Raw genomic sequence first — 25,570 nt, 5'->3', positions numbered from 1 at the left:
ACAACTTCACCACTATTATTTTATTTATTTCTGTTTTTTGCACTATTTATTTTAATGTAACTGTTAAATATACATCTATACTTCCTGTAATTCAAATTTTTATATTTATCATGTATTGCATTGTACTGCTGCCGCAAAATTAACAAATTTCATGATATATGCTGGTGAGTATTAAACCTGATTCTGATTTAAGATTCAGGATTCAAGATTCAAGATTTCTTATTGTCATTCTTGGAAAGTTTCCTAGAAAGAATTTGTTTTGAAACTACCTTAGGAAAAGTTGCTTTAGATTCATTAGTGATCTTATAGTAAGAACCCAGTTGGAAAAATGTCATATTGTGATAATAATTTACATTAAATTTGGGTGAGACACAACTTAGTTGAAAACCAGTATCATGAATTTAAGTATATGTGAACTTTACTGGAAGGAGAAATTGATAGTCATACTATCAGGTTGGAGGCTACTCAAACGGAATATAAGGTGCTTCTTCTCCACCCTGCAGGAGGCTCCATTGTGGCATGGAGGAGGTCATGGACTGACATGTCAGAACAAGAAAAGGTCTGTCCTGCTCTGTGTCTCTAAATAAAAGCAAGGATGTTCTGAGGCTTTATAAGGCAATCTACTGGAGGAACTCAGTGGGCTGAACAGCATCTGTGGGAGAAAAGGAATCTTCGATGTTTCAGTATAAAGAGGGGAAGAAACCTACCAAATATTTAAAAGCCTAGATGGAGTAGACATGCAGAGGATGTTTCCTATAGTGGGGGAATCTAGGTCCAGAATGCACAGCCTCAGAGTAGAAGGACATCCCTTTAGACCAGGGATGAGGAGGAATTTCATGAGCCAGAGGGTGGTTAAACTGTGAAATTCATTGCCACAGACAGCTGTGGAGACCAAATGATTGGTTATATGTAAAGCAAAACGTTGCGTAAATAACATTTGAGTGAGGCTGAAGGAATTTTTTCAAAGGCTGAATGGAGCTCATGGACAATGCCAGTGGTCCCAGCAGCTGGAAAGAATGGGTCTATCAGGATCTGTGGTGATTTTAATCCAATCCACATGGTTTACAGGGAGAACATACAGATCCTTACAGATGGCAGTGGAATTGAACTCTGACCTCCCACTCTACTGACCTTGTGGTGTGTGTGTACAAAGATCACCCATGACAAAAGCTTCTTTCAGGATTTTTAATAAGATCTTACTCGTAAATGATATTGCTGTTTCAAGGGCAAATAAAGAAAGGATGGAGATGGATGACTTTCTGCACTGTGTGCTTCATGTCAAAGTCTGAATTAACCCACGCAGGAAATGATGTAAAAATCAGCTTACATACAGGATGTGATGTTCATATAAAGTCAACTGCAATAAGACACGATATGGGTCTCTAGAGGCTAGAACACTGAAGGCCCAAGCTGTCGTAGCATTGTGTTAATTGCAACTCATTGTCACCCATTCTGTTGCATTTGTCCCAAATTGCGATAAGTGTGTGGGGAAAGGGTCAATGATAGAAATGTGGGGAAAACAAAATGAGATTAGCCAATGATTGATGGACAGCTGATAGTCGGTACAGACTTAGTGGGCCGAAAGGCCTATATTTTTGCTGTAGGCCACCATGAACAACTCTTTGGACTAGTGAATTCCAGAGGTTTACTAGACACTATGAGAATATTAGAATTCCCCAGCATCACTTCTACAGACACTGCAGTTTTGCATAAAGATCAAATATGAATTTGTTCATTGCTTAAGGCCTCTACTTCCTCAGGAAGCTATTAAAACTTAGTATGTCTCCATCGACCCACACCAATTTTTATTGATGCCCCTTTGAAAGCATCCTATCTGGATACATAAAGGCTTGGTACTGCAACTGCCCTGCATGTGACTGCAAGAAACTGCCAAAGATTGTAGACACATCTCAGTGCATCAATAGAAACCAGCTTCCTCTCAATGAACTCTGTCTACACTTCTCACTGCCTCAGTTGTACAGACAGAGAAGGACTCAGGGTGGATCCATCCTGAGTCCTCTCCACCCTGAGCATTCTCCCTTCACCCCCTCCCTTCAGGCAGAAGATACAAAAGCCTGAAGGCAGGTACTACCTGGCTCAAGGACACCTTCTATCCTGCTGTCATCAGCCTCTTGAATGGACCTCTAGTGGGATAAGACGGTCTCTTGAACTCACAATCTACCTCGTTATGATCTTGCACCTTACCTGCTCTTACCTGCTCTGCATTTTCTCTGTAGCTGTTACACTTTATTCTGCATTGTTATTGTTTTATCTTGTTCTAGCCCAATGCACTGTGTAATGATTTGATCTGTATGAACAGTATACAAAACAGGCTTTTCACGGTATCATAGTACATGTGGCAATAATAAACCAATTCCAAATCCAACACGAATACTGAAATAAGTTTGCCACACAGTGAACAGTTACAGAAAATAGGAAGGTTGAAATGCTAGACAGTGAGATGATTTATAACCAGCCTCAATTAACTCACGAATACTTGTTCCATAATCTCTCCACAATTTCCGAGGGATTTGGATTGAAGAGGTGGTGTAACATTCGAACTACTTCATCAGAAAAAACATATTTTGTTTTCTGTGCTGTTAGAAAATTTGCAAGCACACACACACTCAATCACACATTCACATACCATACACACACACACATAGACAAAATACATATACACTCAGAAACTCACTCATCCACACACACACTCATTCATCCACACATGCACGCACACAGACACACACACACACACACACACACACACACACACACACACACAAACACATACACACACTCCATATACATACATGCACAGACATATATGCACACTCATTCACACACATCCACACAAATACACATGGACAATCACATTTACCTACATTGATACACATACACACACTCATGCACAGACACACAAACACACTCATTCACACAGACACATATAGACACACACACTACAGAGACACACTCACTCACACACCCACATAGACACACATACACTCACCCTCACATACATACACACATACTAGCTCACATATACATCTTCTCTCTCTCTCTCTCACATACACACACACTTACGTCTGTGTGACTAAGTACAGCTCCAATGTCTGCTCATGACACCACTGCTGTAGGCCGAAGTAAAGGTGGTGATAAACCAGCGTACAGGAGGGAGATTGAAGGTCTGGCTGAGTGGTGCCACATCAGCGATCTCTCACTCAACGTCAGCAAGAGCAAGGTGCTGACCACTGACTGCAGGAGGAGGAAACCAGAGGTCCATGAGCCAGTCCTCATTGGGGGATCACAGATGAGAGAATCAGCAACTTTAAATTCCTTGGTGTTATCGGATTTCAGATGACCTGTCCTGAGCCCTGCACGTAAGAGCTATTACAAAGAAAGCACTGAAGTGCCTCTAGTTCTTTAGAAGTTTTTGAAGATATGGCATGATATCTAAAGATTAGACTAACTTCTATAGTTGTGTGGTGGAGAGTTGTCTGGCTGCATTACAACCTGATATGGAAACACCAGTGCCCTTGAACGGAAAATCTTACAAAATGTGATAGATATGGCACAGTCCATCAGAGATCCCCACCACCCAGGACATGCTCTCTTCTCACTGCTGTCATCAGGAGCCTCAGGACCCATACGATTCAGTTCAGGAACAACCAATAGGCTCCTGAACCAGTGGGGATAATTTCACTCAATGTCATTCACCCCAACATTGAAGTACTCACACAACCTATGGAAGCACTTTCAATGACTCTTCATCTCATGTTCTCAGGATTTATAGCTTATTTCTTATTTACTTTTATATTCTAGTCCTCTCAAAATGAATGTTATAAGAATGTTCTTATAGCTTATTTACAAGGATGTTGCCTGGATTGGGGAGCTTGCTTTATGAGAATAGATTGAGTGAACTTGGCCTTTTCTCCTTGGAATGACGGAGGATGAGAGGTGACCTGATAGAGGTGTATAAGATGATGAGGGGCATTGATCGTGTGGATAGTCAGAACTGAAATGGTTGCCACAAGAGGACACAGGTTTAAGGTGCTGGGGAGTAGGTACAGAGGAGATGTCAGGGGTAAGTTTTTTACTCAGAGAGTGGTGAGTGTGTGGAATGGGCTGCCGGCAACGGTGGTGGAGGCGGATACGATAGGGTCTTTTAAGAGACTTTTGGATAGGCACATGGAGCTTAGAAAAATAGAGATCTATGGGTAACTCTAGGTAATTTCTAAGGTAGGGACATGTTCAGCACAACTTTGTGGGCCGAAGGACCTGTATTGTGCTGTAGGTTTTCTATGTTTCTGTATTATTATTATTATTATTATTACAATTTCTGTTTATTTCTTTCTTTTTGTAAATACAAAGTATGTTGTATTTTGCACATTGGTTGTTTGTCCATCCTGTTGGCTCAGACTTTCACTGATCTATTGTGTTTCTTGTATTATTGTGAATGGCGGCAAGAAAATGAATGTCAGGGTTGTATATGGTGACATTTGTGTACTTTGATGATAAACTTACTTTGAACACACAAATTTTCTCTCTCTCACAGTATAGACTGTTTTCTAAATAGGAAGAGAATTCAGAAATTGGAGATGCAAGGGGATTTCAGAATCCTAGTGCGTGCAGTATTTCCAAAAGGTTGACTTACAGTACGAGTCAGTTGAAAGGACAACAAATGCAATGTTAACATTCATTTTGAGAGGACTAGAATATAAAAGCAAGGATATACTCCTGAGGCTTTATACAGTGTTGGTCAGAATACATTTGGAGTATTGTGGACAGTTTTGGCCCCCATATCTGAAGATGATGGTGAATCTATGGAATTCATTACCACAGACCGCTGTGGAGGCCAAATCACTGGGTATATTTAAAATGCAAGTTGATAGATTCTTAGTTAGTCAGGGCTTCAAAGGTTACAGAGAGAAGGCAGAGAATGGGGTTGAGAGGGATAATAAATCAGCCATGTTAGAATAGCCAAGAAGACTCAAATGGTCTATTTTGTATGTTTTGCTTCATGTAATTATCCTTGTCAACCTTCTCTGGACCCTCTATAGGGCCAATACCTCCTTCCTTTGATACGGGCCCAAATTTGATCACAAAACACCAAGTGCAGTATGAAGCCTCGGCAGTACACCCATGTGAATGTACCAGGGCATTACACTTGCTTTTATGTGATAGACTGCTGGAGAAAGCAGAGATATACCATAGATAGAATCCAGAGCCAGAGCCTATAATGGCAAAGCCAATAGTGGTGAAATGAAGCCACACTTTTTCACAAACAAGAAAATCTGAAGGTGCTGGAGCTGTGAGCAACACACACAAAATGCTGGAGGAATTCAGCAGGCCAGGCAGCATCTATAGAAAAAAGTACAGTCGATGTTTCGGGCCAAAACCCTTTGGCAGGACTGGAGAGAAAAAGCTGAGAAGTAGATTTAAAAAGGTGGGGGAAAAGAAGAGAGACATACCAGGTGATAGGTGAAACATGGAGGGGGAAGGATGAAGTAAAGAACTGGGAAATTGATTGGTGAAAGAGACGAATAGCATGGAAGAAAGGGGGGGTGGAGGAGCACCAGAGGGAGGAGATGGGCAGGCAAGGAGATAAGGTGAGAGAGGGAAAAGGGGATGGGAAATAATGAAGAGGGAGTGTGGGAGGCATTACTAGAAGTTTGAGAAATCCATCAGTGCTCATGCCATCAGGTTACCCAAACAGATAAAAGATTCCTCCAACCTAAGTGTGGCCACATGACAGTGGAGGAAGCCATGGATGTACATATTGGAGTGGGAATGGGAAATGGAGTTAAAATAGGTGGGTGCTGGGAGATCCTGCTTGTTCTGGCGGATGGAGCATAGATGCTTGGTGAAGCAGTCCCCCAATCTATGATGAGTCTCATCGATATACAGGAGGTCACACCGGGAGCACCAACACAGTAAATGACTTCAAAAGACTTACTGGTGAAGTGTCGCCTTACCTGGAAGGACTCTTTAGGGCTCTGAATGGTAGTGAGGGAGGAGGTGTAGGGGCAGATGTGGCACTTGTTCCACTTGCAAGGATAATTGTCAGGAGGGAGATCAGTGAGGAGGGACAAATGGACAAGGGAGTCACGTAGGGAGCCATCCCTGCGGAAAACAGAACGTGGGGGAAAATATACTCTTTCCAAATAACTGGAGACACTAGAATGATTTAAAATTTCAAGGTGATATGTTGGGAATGGGTTTAGATTCTGGTTACTGAAAGGATGGACTCATAGAATTGTAGACCACTACAGCACAGAAGGAGGCCTTTCAGTCCATCTAGTCCATGCTGAACTATTATTCTGCCTTGTCCTATCAACCCAGGCCATAGCCCAGCGTACCCTTCCATCCATGTCTTCATTCAAACTTCTCTTAAATGTTGCAATTAAAACCACATCCAACACTTCTGCCAGCTCATTCCACACTCACCCCCACCCCCCAAATGAAGAAGTTCCCCCTTAGGTTCCCCTTAAAGATTTCACCTTTCACCCTTAACAGATGACCTCTTGTTCTAGTCTCACCCAATCACAGTGGAAAAAGCCTGCTTACATTTGCCCTATGGAAACATCTCATAATTTTGTATACCTCTTTTAAATCTCCCCTCATTCTCCTATGCACCAGGGAATAAAGTCATAACCAATTCAGCCTTTTCTCTAACACAAGCCCTCTAGTCCAGGCAACACCCTCGTCAATGTTCTCGGTATTATTTTAATCTTATTGGTATCTTTCTTTCAAGTATTGTGAGTATTAGAGTCTGAGAGTATTGTGTTCAATTCTGGTCACCTCATTATAGGAAGGATGTGGAAGCTCTGGAGAGGGTGCAGAGGATGTTGCCTGGATTGGAGAACAAGTCATATGAAGCAAGGTTAGCAGAGCTGGGACTTTTCTCTTTGGAGCGTAAAAGCATGAGAGGGGACTTGATAGAGGTCTACAAGATTATGAGAGGCATAGATAGGGTGGATAGTCAGTACCTGTTTCCCAGGGCACCAATAGCAAACACCAGAGGGCATATGTACAAAATTAAGGAGGGAAGTTTAGGAGAGACATCAGGGGTAATTTTTTTACACAGAGGGCAGTGAGTGCCTGGAATGATTTGCCAGGGATGGTGGTGGAGGCTAAAACATTAGGGGTATTTAAGAGCCTCTTGGACAGACATGAAAGAAAAATGGAGGGTTATAGGTAGTGTGGGTTTAGTACTTTTTTTTGAGGATTATATGGGTCGGCACAACATGGAGGGCTGAAGGGCCTGTACTGTGCTGTAGTGTTCTATGGTTCTAGATTAAGTAGGTGACCAGAACTTCACACAATACTCAAAATAAGGCCTCACCAATGTCGTATACAACTTCAACATAACATCCCAATTCCAGTACTCAGTACTTTGATTTATGAAGGCCAATGTGCCAAAGTTCTCTTTACCAACCTATCTACCTGTGACCCCACTTTGAAGGAATTATGAATCTGTATTCCCAGATCCCTCTGCTCAAACACACTCATCAGTGTGCTAATGCTCACTGTTTAAGTCCTATCCTGGTTTGTCAGTCCAAAGTGCAACATCTCACACTTGTCCGCATTAAATTCCATCTGCCATTTGTATCCAGATACAGTGAAAAACGGGCCAATTGATCTGTTTTGTGTGAAATGCCCCCCTTCTGTCGTATGAAAAAGTGTCAAAATTAAACCTGCCTCTCCGATCTCACCTGAACAAGGCGTCCGACTGTGTTCGGTTTTACCCTAATTGAAATCACCCTGGTTATTCCGAGTCCTGATCTCAAGTGACTTCACACTCCAAGACCTCGCCCCCCCCCACCTTCGTCGGTTGCTCATTGGCCAGGCGGCAGACGTTATTTGCATATGCTTCATTCCTGCTGGTTAATGTGACTCAACGGGTATTCCGCAGAACTGACAGGGGAGAGTCTGACTTACTTCCAGGGGTTCAGGACTCTTGGAAAACGCGAATGTATTGTGGAGCAGACTTACAACCAAGCCACAGGACAGGTAAATCACATTTTGTAGCGGGCTGCCTGTGCGTGGGTAACTTTTTTGTATGTTTGAGATAATTCCTATTCTGGTCGTTACGTGGGTCAAACTGGGGACGCAATTAATTAATTAATTAGCAAAAAAGTTTGGTTCTAAATCTTGGATAGTTAGTTTCCCAAGAGAAAAATTTTCTCACTTGTCTGTTCTAGAAATCGTTCGCTGTAATGTTGAAACATTCTCAACTGACCTGAGCCCCCAAAGGCCACTGCTTTCCTTCACGTTTTGATTGACTTTTTGAAAATTTTAGTGAGATGTCCAAGCAAAAGCGGTGGACAAGATTACAGCTCGGAGAATTGGCTAAAAGTGGGATCGCGACTGATTCTTTTTTTTTGTCTCTAACTATTTCAGTTTATTTTTCTTTGCGCTTTTGTGTTACCATCAGCAGAGCGGCGCAGATACACCACTGATTTCTATCATGCTTTGCAGAGAATTCACGTTCCGCAACGAAACCGGTTCTGGATTTGCGAAAGAGGCTCATTTTGAGGGGGAAAAGAAAACGTGGAAGAATTCTCGTTCGTGCTTGTCCGAGCACCTCGGGAGGATGTTGAAAGGTGCGGAACATTGTTTCCCGAATCCCGACTACAGCTCCGCGCACGAATCAACAATATCATGGGACATTAACGACCCTAAATTGCCTCAGGTAAGTGTGGTTTCTCACAGTGGGTCACTACATCAGTTCCTCTCTGGAGCGTCGTGCATCCCCCAGAAAAGCGCAGCAGAGATGCCCTGTAGTGGTCACAGACACTAATAAACCTAGAGGATATATTAATAACATCTGAATTTATTAGCTATGGGCGCGGTCTATACTTCTCGCTGCCTCGGTAAAGACCCCTTTTACTCCGGACATTCTCTCTTCTCCCTCTGCCATCAAGTGGAAGATACAAATGCCTGAAACCACCTACCGCCAGGCTGAAGGACAGCTTCTATCCCACTGTTATCAAACTCTTGAACAGTTTCCTAGTACAACATGGATTCTTGACCTCACAGCCGACCTCATTATGACCTATCATCAGGAAAGCCTGAAACATCGACTATTTATTCCCCTCCAAAGATGCTGCCTGACCTGCCGAGGTCCTCCAGCATTTTGTGTGCGAATTGCTCTGGATTTCCAGCATCTGCACACTCTCTTGTGTGTAACATAATAACCTTGCATCTTATCGTCTACCTGTACAGTACGGCTCTTTCTCTGTACTGTAACACTTTATTCTGCCCACTGTTACTGTTTTCCCTTGCATTGTTTAAATGAATCGATCTGTATGAACAGTATGAAAGACGATGCTTTTTTCACTGTACCTCAGTACACGTGACAATAATAAACCAATTTTCCAAATGAACCATTTCCGGCATAACTTGATTGGAAACTGTGTTTAACATAACCGTTCGAAATTTCAAATAGTTTTACTTCACAGAATAGATAGAGTTGGGGAAATTTATCAGTTGGATTACAAAACAAACATTAATTTTGTTCAAAGTAAATTTATTTATGTATATGTCACCATATACCAGCTTGAGATTCATTTTCTTGTAGGCATTTACAGGAAAATAAAGTAACACAATACTGACAACCAATGTGTGAAAGAAGACAAATGATGTGAATGAAAAAATAATATTGAGAACATGAGTTGCAGAGCCCCTGGAAGTGTATTTATATCCGAAGCCCGTCACCCCTGCTGGGACATGGGTTGCTGACAGCAGCCTGCCAGAGTTCTCTGTCCTGGGTCAATAGAATGTTGATTGGCCCAGTGGCTTCTGGTTTCACCACACAACTCCATGTGTCTCCCAGGGATAAGGTCTTTGCAGCTTCAATTGGTGTTTCTGTAGATTTGGATTTTTTGGGGATGGTGTTGCTAGCCCCATGCCCGACCCTCCTATTTTGCAGCTAGGCTTGGAACTGACCATAGCAGAGTTATATTAATATGCCACAGATTTAATTAAGGAAAATAAAAGAATAAGTAACTATTTTGTTATTGGATTTTAAGCTGTACAAAATGATCACTGAAGAAAAATGCATTTTATCAGAATGTTTATGATTTGCTACCAATCTCTATTAGAAAGCCTACAATCTACTTGGGCTTCTGATGGCTTGATGTTGTCCTATTTAACAATGTGTCTGTGATGCAGAATTAAACTGCCTCCCCAGAAAAGGACGTAGAACATAGAAAACTGTAGCACATACAGGCCTTTCAGCCCATGAATTTATGCTGATCTTTTAACCTTCTCCAAGATCAATCTAACCCTTCCGTCCTACAAAGCTCTCCATTTCTCTATCATCTGTGTGCCTAGCTTAGAGATTCTTAAATTTCCCTAATATGTCTGTGTCTGCCTCTCCTGTCACCCCTGGCAGGGAGTTCCACGCATCCACCACTCTCTGTGTAAAGAACTTGCCTCTGACATCCCCTTTTATACTTTCCTCCAATCACCTTAAAATTATTGCTCCCTCTTATTAGCCAGAAAACCGATGAAGAAGTGGCAGAAGGTGATCTGTTTGCACTCGTTCAGGGAGGTGATATTGCAGCGAGCAAGGAATGCCTGTACATTGTAGACCTGCAGGGCAGTGTCTGCCCCTGGAGGTCCAGTAGAATAGGAGTTTACTCAGTGACTTGCACACACTCCTTGGGACCCCTTCAGAACAATCCTGATGGGAGCTGCATTGAAGGATGGATTTTAGGCAAATATAAAAAGTGTGGAAAGGAGTGTATTGGGGCAAAATTTAATGTTTAATTATTTAGAGACACAGACCTTCTGGCCCTTCAAGCAGCACTACCCTGCAAGCCTCCAATTTAACCCAGTTTAATCACAGGATAATTTAGAATAACCAATTAATCTGTTAATCTACTAGCCTTTGGATTGTGGGAGGAAACCAGAGTACCCGGAGGAAACCCACACGTACACAAGAGGGGTGTACCAACTTGCTTACAGAGGCCACCAGGAGTGAACTTGGAACTCCAAAGCCTTGAGCTGTAATAGCGCTGTGCTAACCTCTCTGTTACCATGACGCCCACATTGATCGTTACTCTCCCAACGTAGCAGTTGAGAGTAACGCAGTGAATGTGGTGCACTTTGCTTGCTAGTAATTGGTTGCACATACCTAGGTAATGTGAAAACTTTGTTTTGCATGCTGTCCATGCAGGTAATTTCACATCAGTACACCAAGGTAACACAAGGGAAAAGCAAAATCAGAATGAAGAATAATACCATAAAATGAAGGAGCAGAATTAGCTCCATTCAGTCTTCTCCACCATTTGATCATGGCTGATTTACTTACCCCTCAACCCCATTCTCCGTTTTTCTTCCTGTAACTTTTTACACCCTTAAAATCAAGAGACTAATGGCCTCCGCTTTAAATATGAAGTGTTATAGTTACAGAGAAAGTACAGTGCCAGCACTCAATAAGGTGCAGGGGCCATGTCGATGTAGATTGTGAGGTTGAGTCCATCTTATTGTATAAGAGATCCATTCTTGTATCAGTGGGGTTAAAGCTGTGCTTGAGCCTGGTGTTCAGGATTTTCCATCTGCTGGATGGGAGGGGGAGGAGAGAGAATGTCCAGGGTGGGTGGGGACTTTGATTATGCAGGCTGCTTTGCCAAGGCGGTGAGAGACTTTGTCTAAGTCTACAAGGACTGTATAAATCGAATTGCTCAGTTACTTTACTTGCTGACTCAGTGGGAAGGAAGGCAAATGCAATGTTGGCATTAATTTCTAAAGGTAAAGAATATAAAAGCAAGGATGTAATGCTGAGGCTTTATAAGGCGTTGGTCAGACCACATGGAGTATTGTGAGCATTTTCGGGCCCCTTATCTAAGAAAAGATGTGCTAGCAATGGAGAGGGTCATGAGGAGGTTCACAAGAATGATTCTGAGAATTAAAGGGTTAGTGTATGAGCAGTGTTTGATGGCTTTGGGCCAGTACTCACCGGAGTTTAGAAGAATGAACAGGAATCTCATTGAAATTTATTGAATATTGAAAGGTCTACACTGAGCAGATGTGGAGAGGATGTTTCCTATAATGGGGGAGTCTAGGACCAGAAAGCCCAGACTCTGTTCTGAGGGCCATCCATTTTGAACAGAGATGAGGAGGAATTTATTTAGCCTGATGGTGGTGAACCTGTGGAAATTCATTGTCACAAAGGTTAAGTCATCAAGTATATTTAAAGCAGAGATTGATAGCGTCGTGATTTATCAGGGTATCAAAGGTTATGGAGTAAAGGTAAGAGGATGGGTTTGAGAGGGATAATAAATTGGCCACAATGGAATGGTGGAACAGACTAGATGGGCTGAATGGCAAAATTCTTCTCCTATGTCTTATCGTCTCTTACTATCAGCAGAAACAATACATTTCCGAGACAAGCATGTAGGTTAACTTTCTCAGACAAGTGGTATAGTTGGGGAATTGATTGGAGTGGGATCAGTTTAGGATTAGTGTAAAATTCTGGTATTAATGCAGAGGATTGTGGTCTGAGGTCAAATCAGAGTTCTAGAAGTCGAGGCCTGTTGGCTGGAGATGAGTTAACGAATCTCTGCTAGCCCGCTGGGAAAGTTGACGCCTGTTGTTTGCAGGCTTTGAATCCTCGTCGGCTGGAGGCTTTACTTGGGGTCTGTGTATTTGTGTGAGTGGGAGGGAGGAATGAGGTTTGTTTTTGTTCTGCCAAACTTTGTGGGCATGTTGCCGGAATGTGAGGTGACACTTGTGGACTCAGCACATCCTCAAGTTGTATTCGTTAACACAAATGGTTCTTAAGGTTGTTATAGCTGGGGGTTGGGGTAGTGAGGGCAAGCTCCCACTTCCTATTAAATGCTCCCAATGGTGTGTGTCTAACATTACCTCTTACAAACAAGTCTAGCTCCTGGCTTTCTTGTGTATCTCTACTGATAGGAGAAGGGGCAAAGACAGGCTACTGGTGCCTTAAAACAGGTCACTTCGGGCAGATCGGGCTTGTTAGCCGTTGTTGGCAGCTCCTAGAAGGAAAACTCTGATCTCTATTACTTTGTGGCTGTACCTACTCATGGGGAAGGCTTCGGAGCTAAACACTGATGTAAAGTTTGGAGCTGACAATCCTAAGGGCGTTCTCCGCTGAGTTAAATGCTGACTGGCCACTCCTGCAATGCCACTGTATTGGCCTCTGCTGTTCCATTGGATTCATCAGTTGTGTGGAGAGGGGGAGTCTGCTTGCTCTCCATATTGCACTGCCTTGACATGACAGCTAGGATACAACATCCATCATCAACACTGAGCAACGGTGGACCTCAATAACACAAATGAAGCATTTCATCATATGTTTTCATGTTGTTGTTGCTCCTTTACATGTCTTGTGGTGCATCAGGGAGCATTTCTTGTTTCATTAAAATTTACAAGGCTGAGTTACTAGCTCGACATTCAATCCAGCATAAATAGAAAGCATGCAAGGATTCAATCCCAGGACCGCTCGCCTCGAAGTCTGATGCTGAAGCCGCTACACTGCTGGCCAGCACATGGTTTGATGTACATGCAAAGAATAATCACACGAATCTTGTATGTCCTAAGGCAGATGCTCTGGAGGGACCTGTATCCATGATGTGTCTAGGACATTACCACCCATATTCCTTCAAGGGTTTATGACTGATAGCTTAAACATTGTGTGAAGAACAGTAAAAGCAATCACAGTAATAGTGATTGAGACCCAAGAGGCTGTTAATGCTGGGGTCTCGAGAATTAAACAAAATGCTGGAGGAACTCAATGAGTCAAGTAAAAAAAGTAAATGTCAAATCAAATTTATTATCAAAGTGTATATATATTGTATGTCACCATATACTATGCTGAGATTCATTTTCTTGCAGGCTTTTGCAGGAAAATAAGTGCAATATAATTTATGATATACTGTATTTCCTAATACTATACTCATTCCCAGTTATTTATTTACTATTTATGTATGTATTATTTTGTATTTTCAGTTTTTCTTCATCTTCATTGATCTTTATGTGTAGTTTTTCATTGATTCAATTGTATTGTTCTACAGTAAATGCCAACAAGATATTGAATCTTGGTGTTGTATATGGTGACATACATGTTCTTTGATAATATATTTACTTTGTACTTCAAGCATAACCAACGATTGCCAAACAATCAATATCCAAAGTTAGATAAATTGTGCAAATTATTTAAAAAAAATAATACTGAGAACATGAGATGTTAGTTCCTTGAAAGTGAGTCTATACATTGTGGAATTCATGAGTGAAGTTATCCATGCCTGTTATATATATTTTAATTTAGTTAAACATAAAATTAAATTGTGTTTAAATTTAGCTTTAAATATAAAAAAAATTCAAATCTCGTCTGGGTTATTTTGTCAAAATTAGCAATATTATGATCCTTTCGTTAGAGAAAGGTGCTTTAGCAGTTTGAATTACTGCAGAATGTGGCTTAAAGTACAGAGATAAATTCAAAGATTTGAAGTACATTTATTATCAAAGAACGTACGTTATTCCACCTTGAGATTTGTCTGCTTACACACAGCCACAAAGCATGAAGCCTGAAACAACCCAATTAAATCAAAACCAGACACCAACCTCCAACGCACGGTGAAAGAGAATAAAAGCATAAGTCATGCAAACAACAACAGTACTTTTTATTTATTTATTGATTGATTTCTCTTTCCAGGATGTGCATCAGTTGGATAGTTTCCAGGAATGGACGGATTCCTACGTGAAATTTATTTACAGCGCTGATGATAAAAATGCGCAGAGACATCAGAGTGGATGGGCCATGAGAAACACCAACAATCACAACTGCCACATCCTGAAGAAATCCTGCCTTGGAGTAGTAGTTTGCACCAATGATTGCTCACTGCCTGATGGGAAGAAGATGTATCAGAGACCTGCAATCTGTGACAAGGCACGACAGAAACAGCAGAGTGAGTAAACCCTTGCAAAGCCCATAGGGCTTTTTGTTATCTGTGAACAGAATAAGGGCTTTACTGGTGAGACCCAGCGCAGACTGGGAGACCGTTTCGCTGAACACTTATGCTCGGTCCGCCAGAGAAAGCAGGATCTCCCAGTGGCCACACATTTTAATTCCACATCCCATTCCCATTCTGATATATCTATCCATGACCTCCTCTGCTGTCAATATGAATCCAAACTCAGGCTGGAGGAACAACACCTTGTATACCGGCTGGGTAGCCTCCAACCTGATGGCATGAACATTGACTTCTCTAACTTCTGTTAATGCCCCTCCTCCCTTTCTTACCCAATCCCTGACATATTTTGTTTTTTTTATCTTTCTCTCTCTCTGCCTGTTCTCCATCTCCCTCTGGTGCTTCCCCCCCCCCCTTTCTTTCTCCCGAGGCCTCCCGTCCCGTGATCCTTTCCCTTCTCCAGTTCTGTATCACTTTCGCCAATCACTTTTCCAGCTCTTAGCTTCATCCCACCCCCTCTGGTCTTCTCCTATCATTTCACATTTCCCCCTTCCCCCACTACTTTCAAATCTCTTAGTATCTTTCCTTTTGGTTAGTCCTGAAAAAGGGTCTCAGCCTGAAACTTTGACAGTGCTTCTCCTTATAGATGCTGCCTGGCCTGCTGTGTTCCACCAGCATTTTTGTGTGTTGTTTGAATTTCCAGCATCTGCAGATTTCCTCATGTAAGGGCTTTGCTGGTTAATTTGTTTTATTTAGCGATATAGTGCAGAATGGAGCCTCCTGGCCCTTTGTGCTGTACTGCACAGCAACCCCTGAGAACCCCGATTTAACCCTAACCTATTCATGGGCAAATTTACAATAACCAATTAACTTACCCGGTACATCTTTATATGGTGGGAGGAAACTGGAGCTCCCAGAGAAAACCCACGCATTCCACGGGTAAGACGTACAGAGGTTCCTTACAGAGGGCGTCAGGATTGAACTCCAAATGTTCAATGCCCTGAGCTGAAAGAGCATTGCATTATCCACTGTGCCTCCATGGTTTACACCAACCAGAGAGGAAATGGCGATAAACTTGTAAGTCTGTGGTTAATTAATTTCAAATACTTTAATTTCTAATTAAAGCTAAACTTGGAAGAATTCTAATGATTAAAAGAGATATTTGGTCTTAAAGATTAGTTCCATTTGTTACATGTATATCGAAACATACAGTGAAATATGTTGTTCGTGTCAAATCGTGGTGGGACTTGTGGAATGCCCAGCACAATTAACCGTGGTCGTTGATACAAAATGACACATTTCACTATATGTTTTGATATTCTCATGTATATGTGACAAATAAAGCTAATCTTTAAAATATAGTTTGTTGTAAACCAAATCTTTTTCTCCTGGTAATGGTTCAGACTGGTCAGTTCATCTCCTTTACCAATGTTTGTGTGAGTGTTCCAGAGCCTTTCCATCAGCACATCACTGCCTTTTGATGGTACAGACCAGAGTAAATACAAGGGAGAAACTGTGAATGGGACTTTCAAAGGACAGTTGGAAAGGTTTAGAAGCCAAATGGGACTAGCTTCGAGGGGATATTATTGTCGGCATGAACCAATTGGGCTGAAGGGCCTGTTTCTTTAATATATAATTCTAAGACTCTCTAACCACACAGTATTATGTTTAGTTTTGTGTCCCTGATTGTAGATTCAGCAATAGAGTGTACAGCATGGCTTCATCAGATGTTACAAAGGAATGAACACTGCAATTCATGAATCCAAAAAATCTGTAGTTTTGTGGAATGTGAACAAATATCATGATTTTTATTGATTGCAAAATGTTCCATAAGGAGTTACAGGCCATATTTTCATCGTTATGAAGGGAGGTGAAACTATTTTCAGAATTAAGGGGACATTAAAGAGTCTCATAGTTAGGCATATGGATGATAGAAAAATAGGGGGCTATGTGGGAGGGAAGGGTTAAATTGATCTCAGAGTAGGTTAAAAGTTTGTGGGTTGAGGGGTGCTGCAGTGTTCAATGTTCTGTATTCTTAAAATTTTCTATGTTCTAAAAGCTAATAGAATTAATGGAAATAATTCATGGCTGGTTTAGTTAGCCTGATGGTGGAGTGGGTATTTTACTAGAAATAACATCTTTGTATTGGAAGTTTAATAAACATTTACTAAAACTATTGGTAATAGTTCAGTGAGTAGAGAAGCAGAGCTAATATTATGGCCATAGAATCCGAGGAAAGGGTCTTGAAATGGACAGGAAGGGGGGTATGGTTTCAATATAAGGAGCTAGTATCAGTTTTAAATGTTTGATAATTTAAAACTGAGATTTGTTTAAAGGCCTTCTTGTAAGGGGGATGTAAAACCCTGGAACTCTCTTTCTCAGAGAGTTTTGGAGACTAGACCACTAGAAGTATTTATAAGAGGAAGATCAGGGATTGAAGTCCATGCAAAAATAGCAGAGAGCAGGAGGTGAGACCAGGGGCATGTACCTGGGATCATGTTGAAAAGTGGTGCAGGCTGGAGTTGCCAGTTGACCTTCCCTTGTTCCTGTTCATTTGCGTGTCCATGTGTATTCAGCGAGAAATGCCAAGTAGATGATTGATCTGTTCTTCCTCCTGAGATCCCCACTGTAAACCCACTGGCATGACCTTTGACAAACTTTTATTAATGTGCGCTGGAGAGTATATTGACTGGTTGCATCATGACCTTGTATAGAAACACCAATGTCCTTAAACAGAAAAGCCTACAAAAAGTAATGGATGCACACCAGTCCCTCATGGGTAAAGCCCTCCTCATCATTGAGCACATCTACATGGAGCACTGTCCCAGGAAAGCTGCTTCCGTCATCAGGGACCCCCACCATCCAGGCCATGCTCTCTTTTCACTGCTGCCATCAAGAAGGAGGTATAGGAGCCTCATGACCCACACCACCAGGTTCATGAATAATTATTACCCCTCAGCAATCAGGCTCTTGAACCAGATGAGATAACTTGACTCACCCCAACACTGAACTGTTCACACAACCTATGAACTCACTTACAAGGACTCTCCATGTCATGTTCTCGATACATATTATTTATTTATTTATTATTACTATTTTGTTTGTTGCTTTGAATCTTGGTATTTACATTGAACACCTGCAAGAAAATGAACCTCAGATTTGTATATGACATATCTGTACTTAACAATATGTTTACATTGAACTTTGGTAAGATAGGAAAGTTGAGCTGTGATTATGAACCTATCTCAGAATTCTTCCACCACTCAGGAGATGCCCTCTTCTCATTGCTGCCATCGTGCAGGAGGTACAGGAGCCTGAAGATGCGCACCCTCGGTGTTTTAGAAACAGCTTTTTTCCTGAGTTGCATTCCAGTGCAGTTTACATTGCGAGTTTAAATCTATGAATGGTGTTAAGAGTCCTAACCCATCATTTTTCATCCCAACTGTGATTTCTACCAAAGCTGACGTGGACAGTGGCGGCAATTATTAAGGAAGAAGATTAGAAGATCTTCTGTCCCTTTGGGCATTAGTATGATGGAATAATTAATCTTCTACCTGTACAGATGCAATGGGCTTCATCCTGAAGTCTTGAATGAAAAATGTTTTTTTTTTACTTAATCACTCTGAAATACCCATCCATTAGAATATAGAACATAGAACCGTATAACATTGGACTGACTCTTTGGCACACAATGCTATGCCAACCTTTAAACCTATTTTGTGATCAATCTAATCCTTCCTTCCCACACAGGCCATAATCCTTCATTAGCCCATAATGGAAAGGATGATAAAAAAGACAGAGACTAAAAGACTAGCTTTGAATGTCACAGTACATCAAAACATATCATGAAATGTGTCATTTGTGTCAAATCAAATCAGTGAGGATAGTGCTGGGGGTGATCAGCAAGAGTGACCATGTTTCTGGTGTGTGTGTATGTGTATATGCATATTTTGATCCTGTGCAGTAGCCGACCCCGATTGGCTCCCCCATAGCAGACACTGGTGCAGCCAATTAAAATGCTGAAACATTAAACTGAAAGGCACTGAACAAGTGAAACCATACTGCCCTTTTAACATTTGCTGCTATGCAGCATCAACACCAACTGCAAGAAACAGCCTCTTTGCAAATATTATCAGCTTCTGAGTTTTGAGGCGTTGCTTGCAATGGCTAAATAGTTATGCTACATTCGCACAGGAATTTCAGATTCATTGCAGGAATTTGCATCAGTATTTAATCATGGAAATCTTTTGGATCATAAACTACTCAGTGTAATTTGTCAGAACTGGAATTGGTTTATTATTGTCATGGTGAAGAACTTGAGTCTCACTACAATCTGTCATGGTCTACTTCTCACTCTCACGAGTAAGGTACAGTTAGAGAGAGTAGTCACAGTGATGGCGCAGGCCTGTCCCATTGTGTTGAGTCTGCAGCCTTTTTACATCGTACCATTCAGGTGTGGATGATAGATTTACATCCTCACACCTCCACCCCTCCCTGGTGTCACGTGCACTAGTCGGCTAAAGAGCCTGTGTGTACTGGGAGAGCCAGAGATTCAATGTTAAATCAGTAAAATTTGTTTATTATTATTTGTCACATGTACCACGATTCAGTAAAAACTTGTCTTCCATTCTCTTCATACAGATCAATTCATTACCTATTGCACTGAGGTAGTACAAGGTAAAACAACAATATAATGTAGAATAAAGTGTTACAACTCCAGAGTGCAGTGCAGGTACACAATAAGGTGCAAGATCATGACGAGGTAGATTGTGAGGTCAAGAATCCAATTTATTGTATTAGGGAACTATCTAATAGTGTTACAACAGTGGGATAGAAGCTGTCCTTGACCCTGATGGTACGTGCTTTCAAACTTTTGTAATTTTTTGGCCGATGGGAGAATCAGAATCGGGTTTATTATCACTAATGTATATCATGAAATTTGTTGTTTTATGGCAGCAGTAGAGTGCTAGAAAATTAATGACAAATGGCAATAAAAAGACAAAGTAAATAGTGCGAAAGGTAGTGTTTATGGATTTGTGGACTTTGCAGAAATATGATGGCAGAGGGGAAGAAGCTGTTTTTAAAACGCTGAGTGTGTGTCTTTAGGCTCCTGTAGCAATGGAGGGCACATCCTGGATGGTGCTAGATAGATATCTGATGGATAGGGGAATCAAGGGATATGGGGACAAGGCAGGGACTGGATATTGATAGTGAATGATCAGCCATGATCTCAGAATGGCGGTGCAGACTCGAGGGGCCGAATGATCTACTTCTGCACCTATTGTCTATTGTGAGGGTCCTTAATGATGGATGCCACCTTCCTGAGGCACTCTCTTTTGAAGAAGTCTTCAATGGTGAGGAGAGTTGCTCCCATACTGGAGAGGATCTACAATCTCTGCAGCCACTTGTGATCCTGGGTATTGATTGGAGGAGGGGAAGGAGTACTAGCTGGCAGGTGATAGGTGACACTAGGTGGGTGTGTGAAGGTGAGGGCTGAAGTGAGAAGCTGGGCAGGTGAAATGCAGAAGGAGAAGGAGTCTACTGGAAGAGGACAGTAGTCCATGGGAGAGAAAGTGAAGTGAAGGCACCGGAGGGAGGTGATAGGCAGGTGAGGAAAAGGGCTTAGAGGGGTGCCAGAATGCAGATTAGAAAAAGGAAGAAGAGGCCGGGGCAAGAAATTACTTGAAATCAGCAAAATTGAAGTTCATGCTGTCAGGTTGAAAGCTACCCAGAGAGAATATATGGTGTTGCTTCTCTAACCAGAGTGTGGCCTTATTGTGGCAGTAAAGGGGGCCATGGACCAACTCATTTACTGTGTCAATGAGTGTGCACATAACTTATTAACATACACTGAACTGCTGCCGCAAAACAACAAATTTCACAATATATGTCGGTGAATTTTGGTTCTGATTATTTATTGGGTGACATGGTGGCACAGATAGTAGAACTACTGCCTCACAGCATTAAAGACCCAGGCTCAATCCTGACCTTGAGGTTGTTGTTGTGGAGTTTGCCTGCACTTCCTGTGATCACAGGGGTTCCTCTAGCTGGTTCTGTTTCCTCCAAATCACAAAGGTATGCCGGTTGAGGGGTCAGTTAGCACCTGTGTATTGCTTCCTGTGTGTAGGTGGGAGGTAGGATCTGGGGGTGTTGAAGAGAATGTAGAATCAGAATGGGGTTTATTATCACTGACTTGTATGATAGGGAATTTATTGTTTTGCTGCATCAGTGCACTATTTACTATAAATTACAAAATAAATAATGATGAAAGGTAAAGTTTAAAGAATAGCTTTATTTGTCACATGTGCATCGAGACGTACTGCAAAACGTAGTAGCAGCCTACAGTGTTGCCATGATTCTGGTGCCAACATAGCCTGGCTGCAGCTTTCCAATCTTAACCCGTACATCTTTAGAACGTGGGAGGAAACTGCAGAATCTGGAGGAAACGCACATTATCGCAGGGAGAATGTACAAACTCCTACGGGATGGCAGTGGAAATCGAACCCTGATTATAAAGCGTTAATTTAACTGTGATGCTATGATGCCAGCCATATGGTGTAAAAAAAAAGGCATTCATGGACCATTCAGAAATCTGATGGCAGAGAGGAAGAGAGTGTTTCTGAATCATTGTGTGGGTCCACAGCTCCTTTAGGGTAGTAAGAAGAACAGAGCATGCCCCTGATGGTGAGGGATGCCACCTTGAAGATGCTGGGGAGAGCTGTGAGGCAGTGATATAAGATGAATGTGGGATTACTGTAAGTGGGTGGTTGATCATTGGGCCTGTTCCCATTCTGTATGACATTATATTAAAAAAAATTACCAAACCAACAGGTTCTAGAGAAATAATATGCTTTATAATTGTCCTCTCCTTGGTGATGTAGATGTATATAGACAGCTGAATCCTGCCACTGTCAAGGGGTTGAGAGGGATAATAAATCAGACATGGCGGAGCAGACTCAATGGGCCAAATGACCTAATTCTGCTCCCTTATCTTATGGTTTTAAGGATGAATGAAGCTTTGAATATTATTGTGACATGCAGAGCACTTTGCCTTGATTAAAAAGCTCAAAATTTAATGGAGAATATCTTAGCCAAAGGAGTCATTGGAGCTGTGATCAATGGTGAATATGTTGCTGTGTACACACATAATCTACTTTACAACAGATCTACTTAATGATTCAGAATCAGGTTTATTATCACAGACTGACATAGGATAGAATATTGTTTTGTGGTTACTGTAGAGTAAAGCCATAAAAATTACTAATTATAATTTAAAAATTAAATAGTGCAAAGGAAGAATAGCATGCAATGTTCTGGAGTCTGTGGATCCATGAATAATTATTCAGTTAAATAGAAAGATTAGTTTTATTTGTCACATGTACATTAAAAACACAAAACATAAAATGAAATATGTTGCTTGTGTCAGCAACGTGCGGTGGCAGCTCTCAGGTGTAGCCACCCTTCCAGCGCCAACATAGCATAGCCACAACTTCCTAAGCCTAACTTGTACATGTGGGAGGGAACCAGAGCAACTGGAGGAAACTTGCGTGGTAATGGAAAGAACAAACTCCTTATGGGCAGTGACAGGAATTGAACCCAAATCTTACAGCTGGTGCTGTAAAGCTTTGTGCTACCTGCACTGATACCCTCCCATCCTTCCTCCAGCTCTTACTCCATATTTTACATTTGACAAGAAACTAAAATATGTGCAGATAAAATCTGTGATGTGTTGCATCATAGTTGCTCACTTTGAATCTGACAGCAAAACTTGTCATTGATAAATCATTCTTTTCTTGTCAGTCTTCTCCAGAAGCAATTGTTCACAAGATTCTTTGCCTTGATATTGTCTTCATTGCTGGGGCCATTTCCCTTCTCTCATTCCACTCAAGTTCAAGTTTCTCATGTTACATTCTTTTCCTCCTCCATTCAGATCCAGATTAATTTCAAAGTTCAAAGTATGTATATATCACCATATACAACCCTGAGATTCATTTTCTTGCAGGCATTTATAGTAAATAGAAAACACACAATAGAATTAATGAAAAACCACACATGACAGAGACTGACAAGCACCCAGTGTGTGAAAGACAACAAAATGTACAAATATACAAAATAAGAAAATAATACATACGCAATAAATATTGAGAATGAGATTTAGACTCCATACAAGTGAGCCCTTAAGTCATAGAATCAGTTCAATTTTGGGGTGAGTGAAGTTGTCCCCTTTGGTTCTAGAGCATGATGGCTGAACTGTTCCTGAATCTGGTGGTGTAGGACCCGAGTCTCCTGTACCTCCCTCCCAATGGCAGCAGCAGCAAGAATGGAGCATAGCCTGGATGGTGGGGGTCCTAGATGATGTTGCTTTCCTGTGATAACGCTCAATGGTTGGGAGGGCTTTACTCATGAAGGACTGGACTGTATTCACTACTTTTTGCAGGCTTTACTATTCAAAGGTTCCCATACCAGGCCGTGATGCAACCAGCCAGTATACTCTCCACCCCACATCTATAGAACATGAGAAAACAGAGCACAACAAACAAATGCACAACAACTGAAATGTAAGTCCCTTTCCTCCCTCATCTCCCCCCCCCCCCCCCCACCACAGACACACAGACACCTGGACAGTTCTCCAACTCCAGGATAGGCCTCCAATCCCGTCTCCAGGTTTTGGCCATTGGAAGTCTAATTTTGGACTTCCAATCGATCTTTGGGCTTCAATCTTCAGTATCGATCCCCAGATTAGCCAATGACAGGACACCAAACTCTAGATTCAAATTCTGGGTGCACTGACTGCCTCCTGCTCGCCCAGATGTTCACTTCCAAGACTCGCTGACTTGGGACAGCCTGATGTCCATGCACGTCCTTTATCACCCGCTCAATCGTTGGCCTTCGAGCATGGAATGGAGGGCTGGATTCTGAATACCCTTCATCAGACCACATTGCTGGATTTTGAACACAGAGAGGAGGCCTGACTTCTATCTCTTCCACATCCTGAGTTCAAGATTCAAGGTTGTTTAACATAATTCCCTGTACACCAGTGTAACGGAGAACAAAATAATTGCTACTCTCGATGTAATGTAGCACAATAAAACACACAAAAGATAAAGAAAATGATAATATAACAAAATCACAATAAATATAAGTACATAAGATAGCATATAAGCATGAATTGATTGTGTATCTATAAAGCTACACAAGTCTGTACATAAGGTGACTGACAGGAAATAACCTAGTGGTGGAATTAATGGGAGGAGATGTTGATCAGCCTTCCTACTTGGGGAAAATAATTGCTTTTGAGTTTGGTGGTTCTGGCATGGATGCTATGTAATCTGAGCTCTAGCTCCCCTCTGTCCAAAAAAACATGGCTGTAAACAAACAAGTCTGAACCATTATCTCGACAGAGACTGCAGGTAAGTGGCATCTTGATTGGAAACATCCTGACAGTGTTGAAATTGACCCTCTCTTGCAATCTCGCTCATTCTGCCTTGCATCTTCAATTTAACTGGAATGAAATGAGATGATAAGAGGCATAGTTCAAGGGGACAGCCAGCACCACCTTCCCCACGGCAGAAATGGCTACTACGAGAGGTGGGTTTAAGGTGGTTGGAGGAAAGTATAGGGGGACGCCAGGGGTAGGTTTTATACACATGTTGGTGTGTGCATGGAATGCCTTGCCAGGGTTGGTCGTAGAGCAGATACGTTAGAAATATTTAAGAGACTCTTAGATGGGGACGCAGATGAAAGAAAAATGGAAGTCTATCTGGGAAGGAAGGGTTAGTTTGATCCAGGATTAGGTTAAAAGATTGGCATGACCTAGCTCTACACTATACTGTAGTGCTCTGTGTCTTAAATCCAAACACCGGTATCAGAATCAAGTTTAATATCACTATAAAATCTATAAATTACAATAAGAAATATATAAAATAGATAACTATTGAAAAAGGAGGAAAAAGCTTTATTTTTATTTTAAGTCTTTACAAGCACAGTTTGTATCCCATTTTAATTAGACTATTGAATGGCCTCCTGGTGTGATAAGATAGGCTCCCGACCTCACAATCTATCTTGTCATGGCCTTGCACCTTATTGTCTGCTTACACTGCACTTTCTCTGAAACTGCAACTTTTTGTTCCGCATTCTGTTGTGCCATGTACCAGTGTAATGGAATGATCTGTATGAATGGCAGGCAAACCAACCATTTATCACTACCTTGATGCATGTGATACAATAACCACCTTTAACATTTTAATGCCCTATATCCAGAGACCCACAATATAATGGGATGGAGACCTATCCTCTTGCTCAGTAGCATGACAGAAATTAAAATTAGCTTGGTCTGTGCATTTTAGATGTTTGCATGTTTCTAAACTTAGTTTATACATGACATTAAACCTGTTAGGTTTGTATTTAACCTGTTCAATTGCAGGAGCCTGAAGACACACACTCAAGAGTTTCAGGAACAGTTTCTTCCCCTCTATCATCAGTTTTCTGAATGGACCATGAACACATATATATCTCCTCAGTTTTTGCTCTCTTTTTGCACTTTTTTTTTTAATCTACAGTATATATTTGTTATTATAGAGTATTTTTATGTATTAGACTGCACTGCTACCACCAAAGAACACATTTCA

General features: G+C 41.5%; 1 protein-coding gene across 1 annotated transcript in view; it reads left to right on the top strand.

Moving 5' to 3' along the window:
• The first annotated feature begins 8,467 nt into the window (after positions 1-8,467).
• The window catches only part of LOC132401325 (chorion-specific transcription factor GCMa-like), a 32,516-nt gene continuing 15,413 nt past the window's right edge, over positions 8,468-25,570 (top strand). Inside the window, exons 1-2 of the mRNA XM_059983455.1 lie at positions 8,468-8,692; positions 14,687-14,939. Coding sequence (XP_059839438.1) covers positions 8,468-8,692; positions 14,687-14,939 — 478 coding nt within the window. The remainder of the gene's footprint in view (positions 8,693-14,686; positions 14,940-25,570) is intronic.

The sequence above is a fragment of the Hypanus sabinus genome, chromosome 10 (genome assembly GCF_030144855.1).
Source record: "Hypanus sabinus isolate sHypSab1 chromosome 10, sHypSab1.hap1, whole genome shotgun sequence".
Taxonomy (NCBI): domain Eukaryota; kingdom Metazoa; phylum Chordata; class Chondrichthyes; order Myliobatiformes; family Dasyatidae; genus Hypanus; species Hypanus sabinus.
The sequence above is the reverse complement of the archived record's forward strand: the minus strand, read 5'-3'. Positions and strand labels throughout refer to the sequence as shown.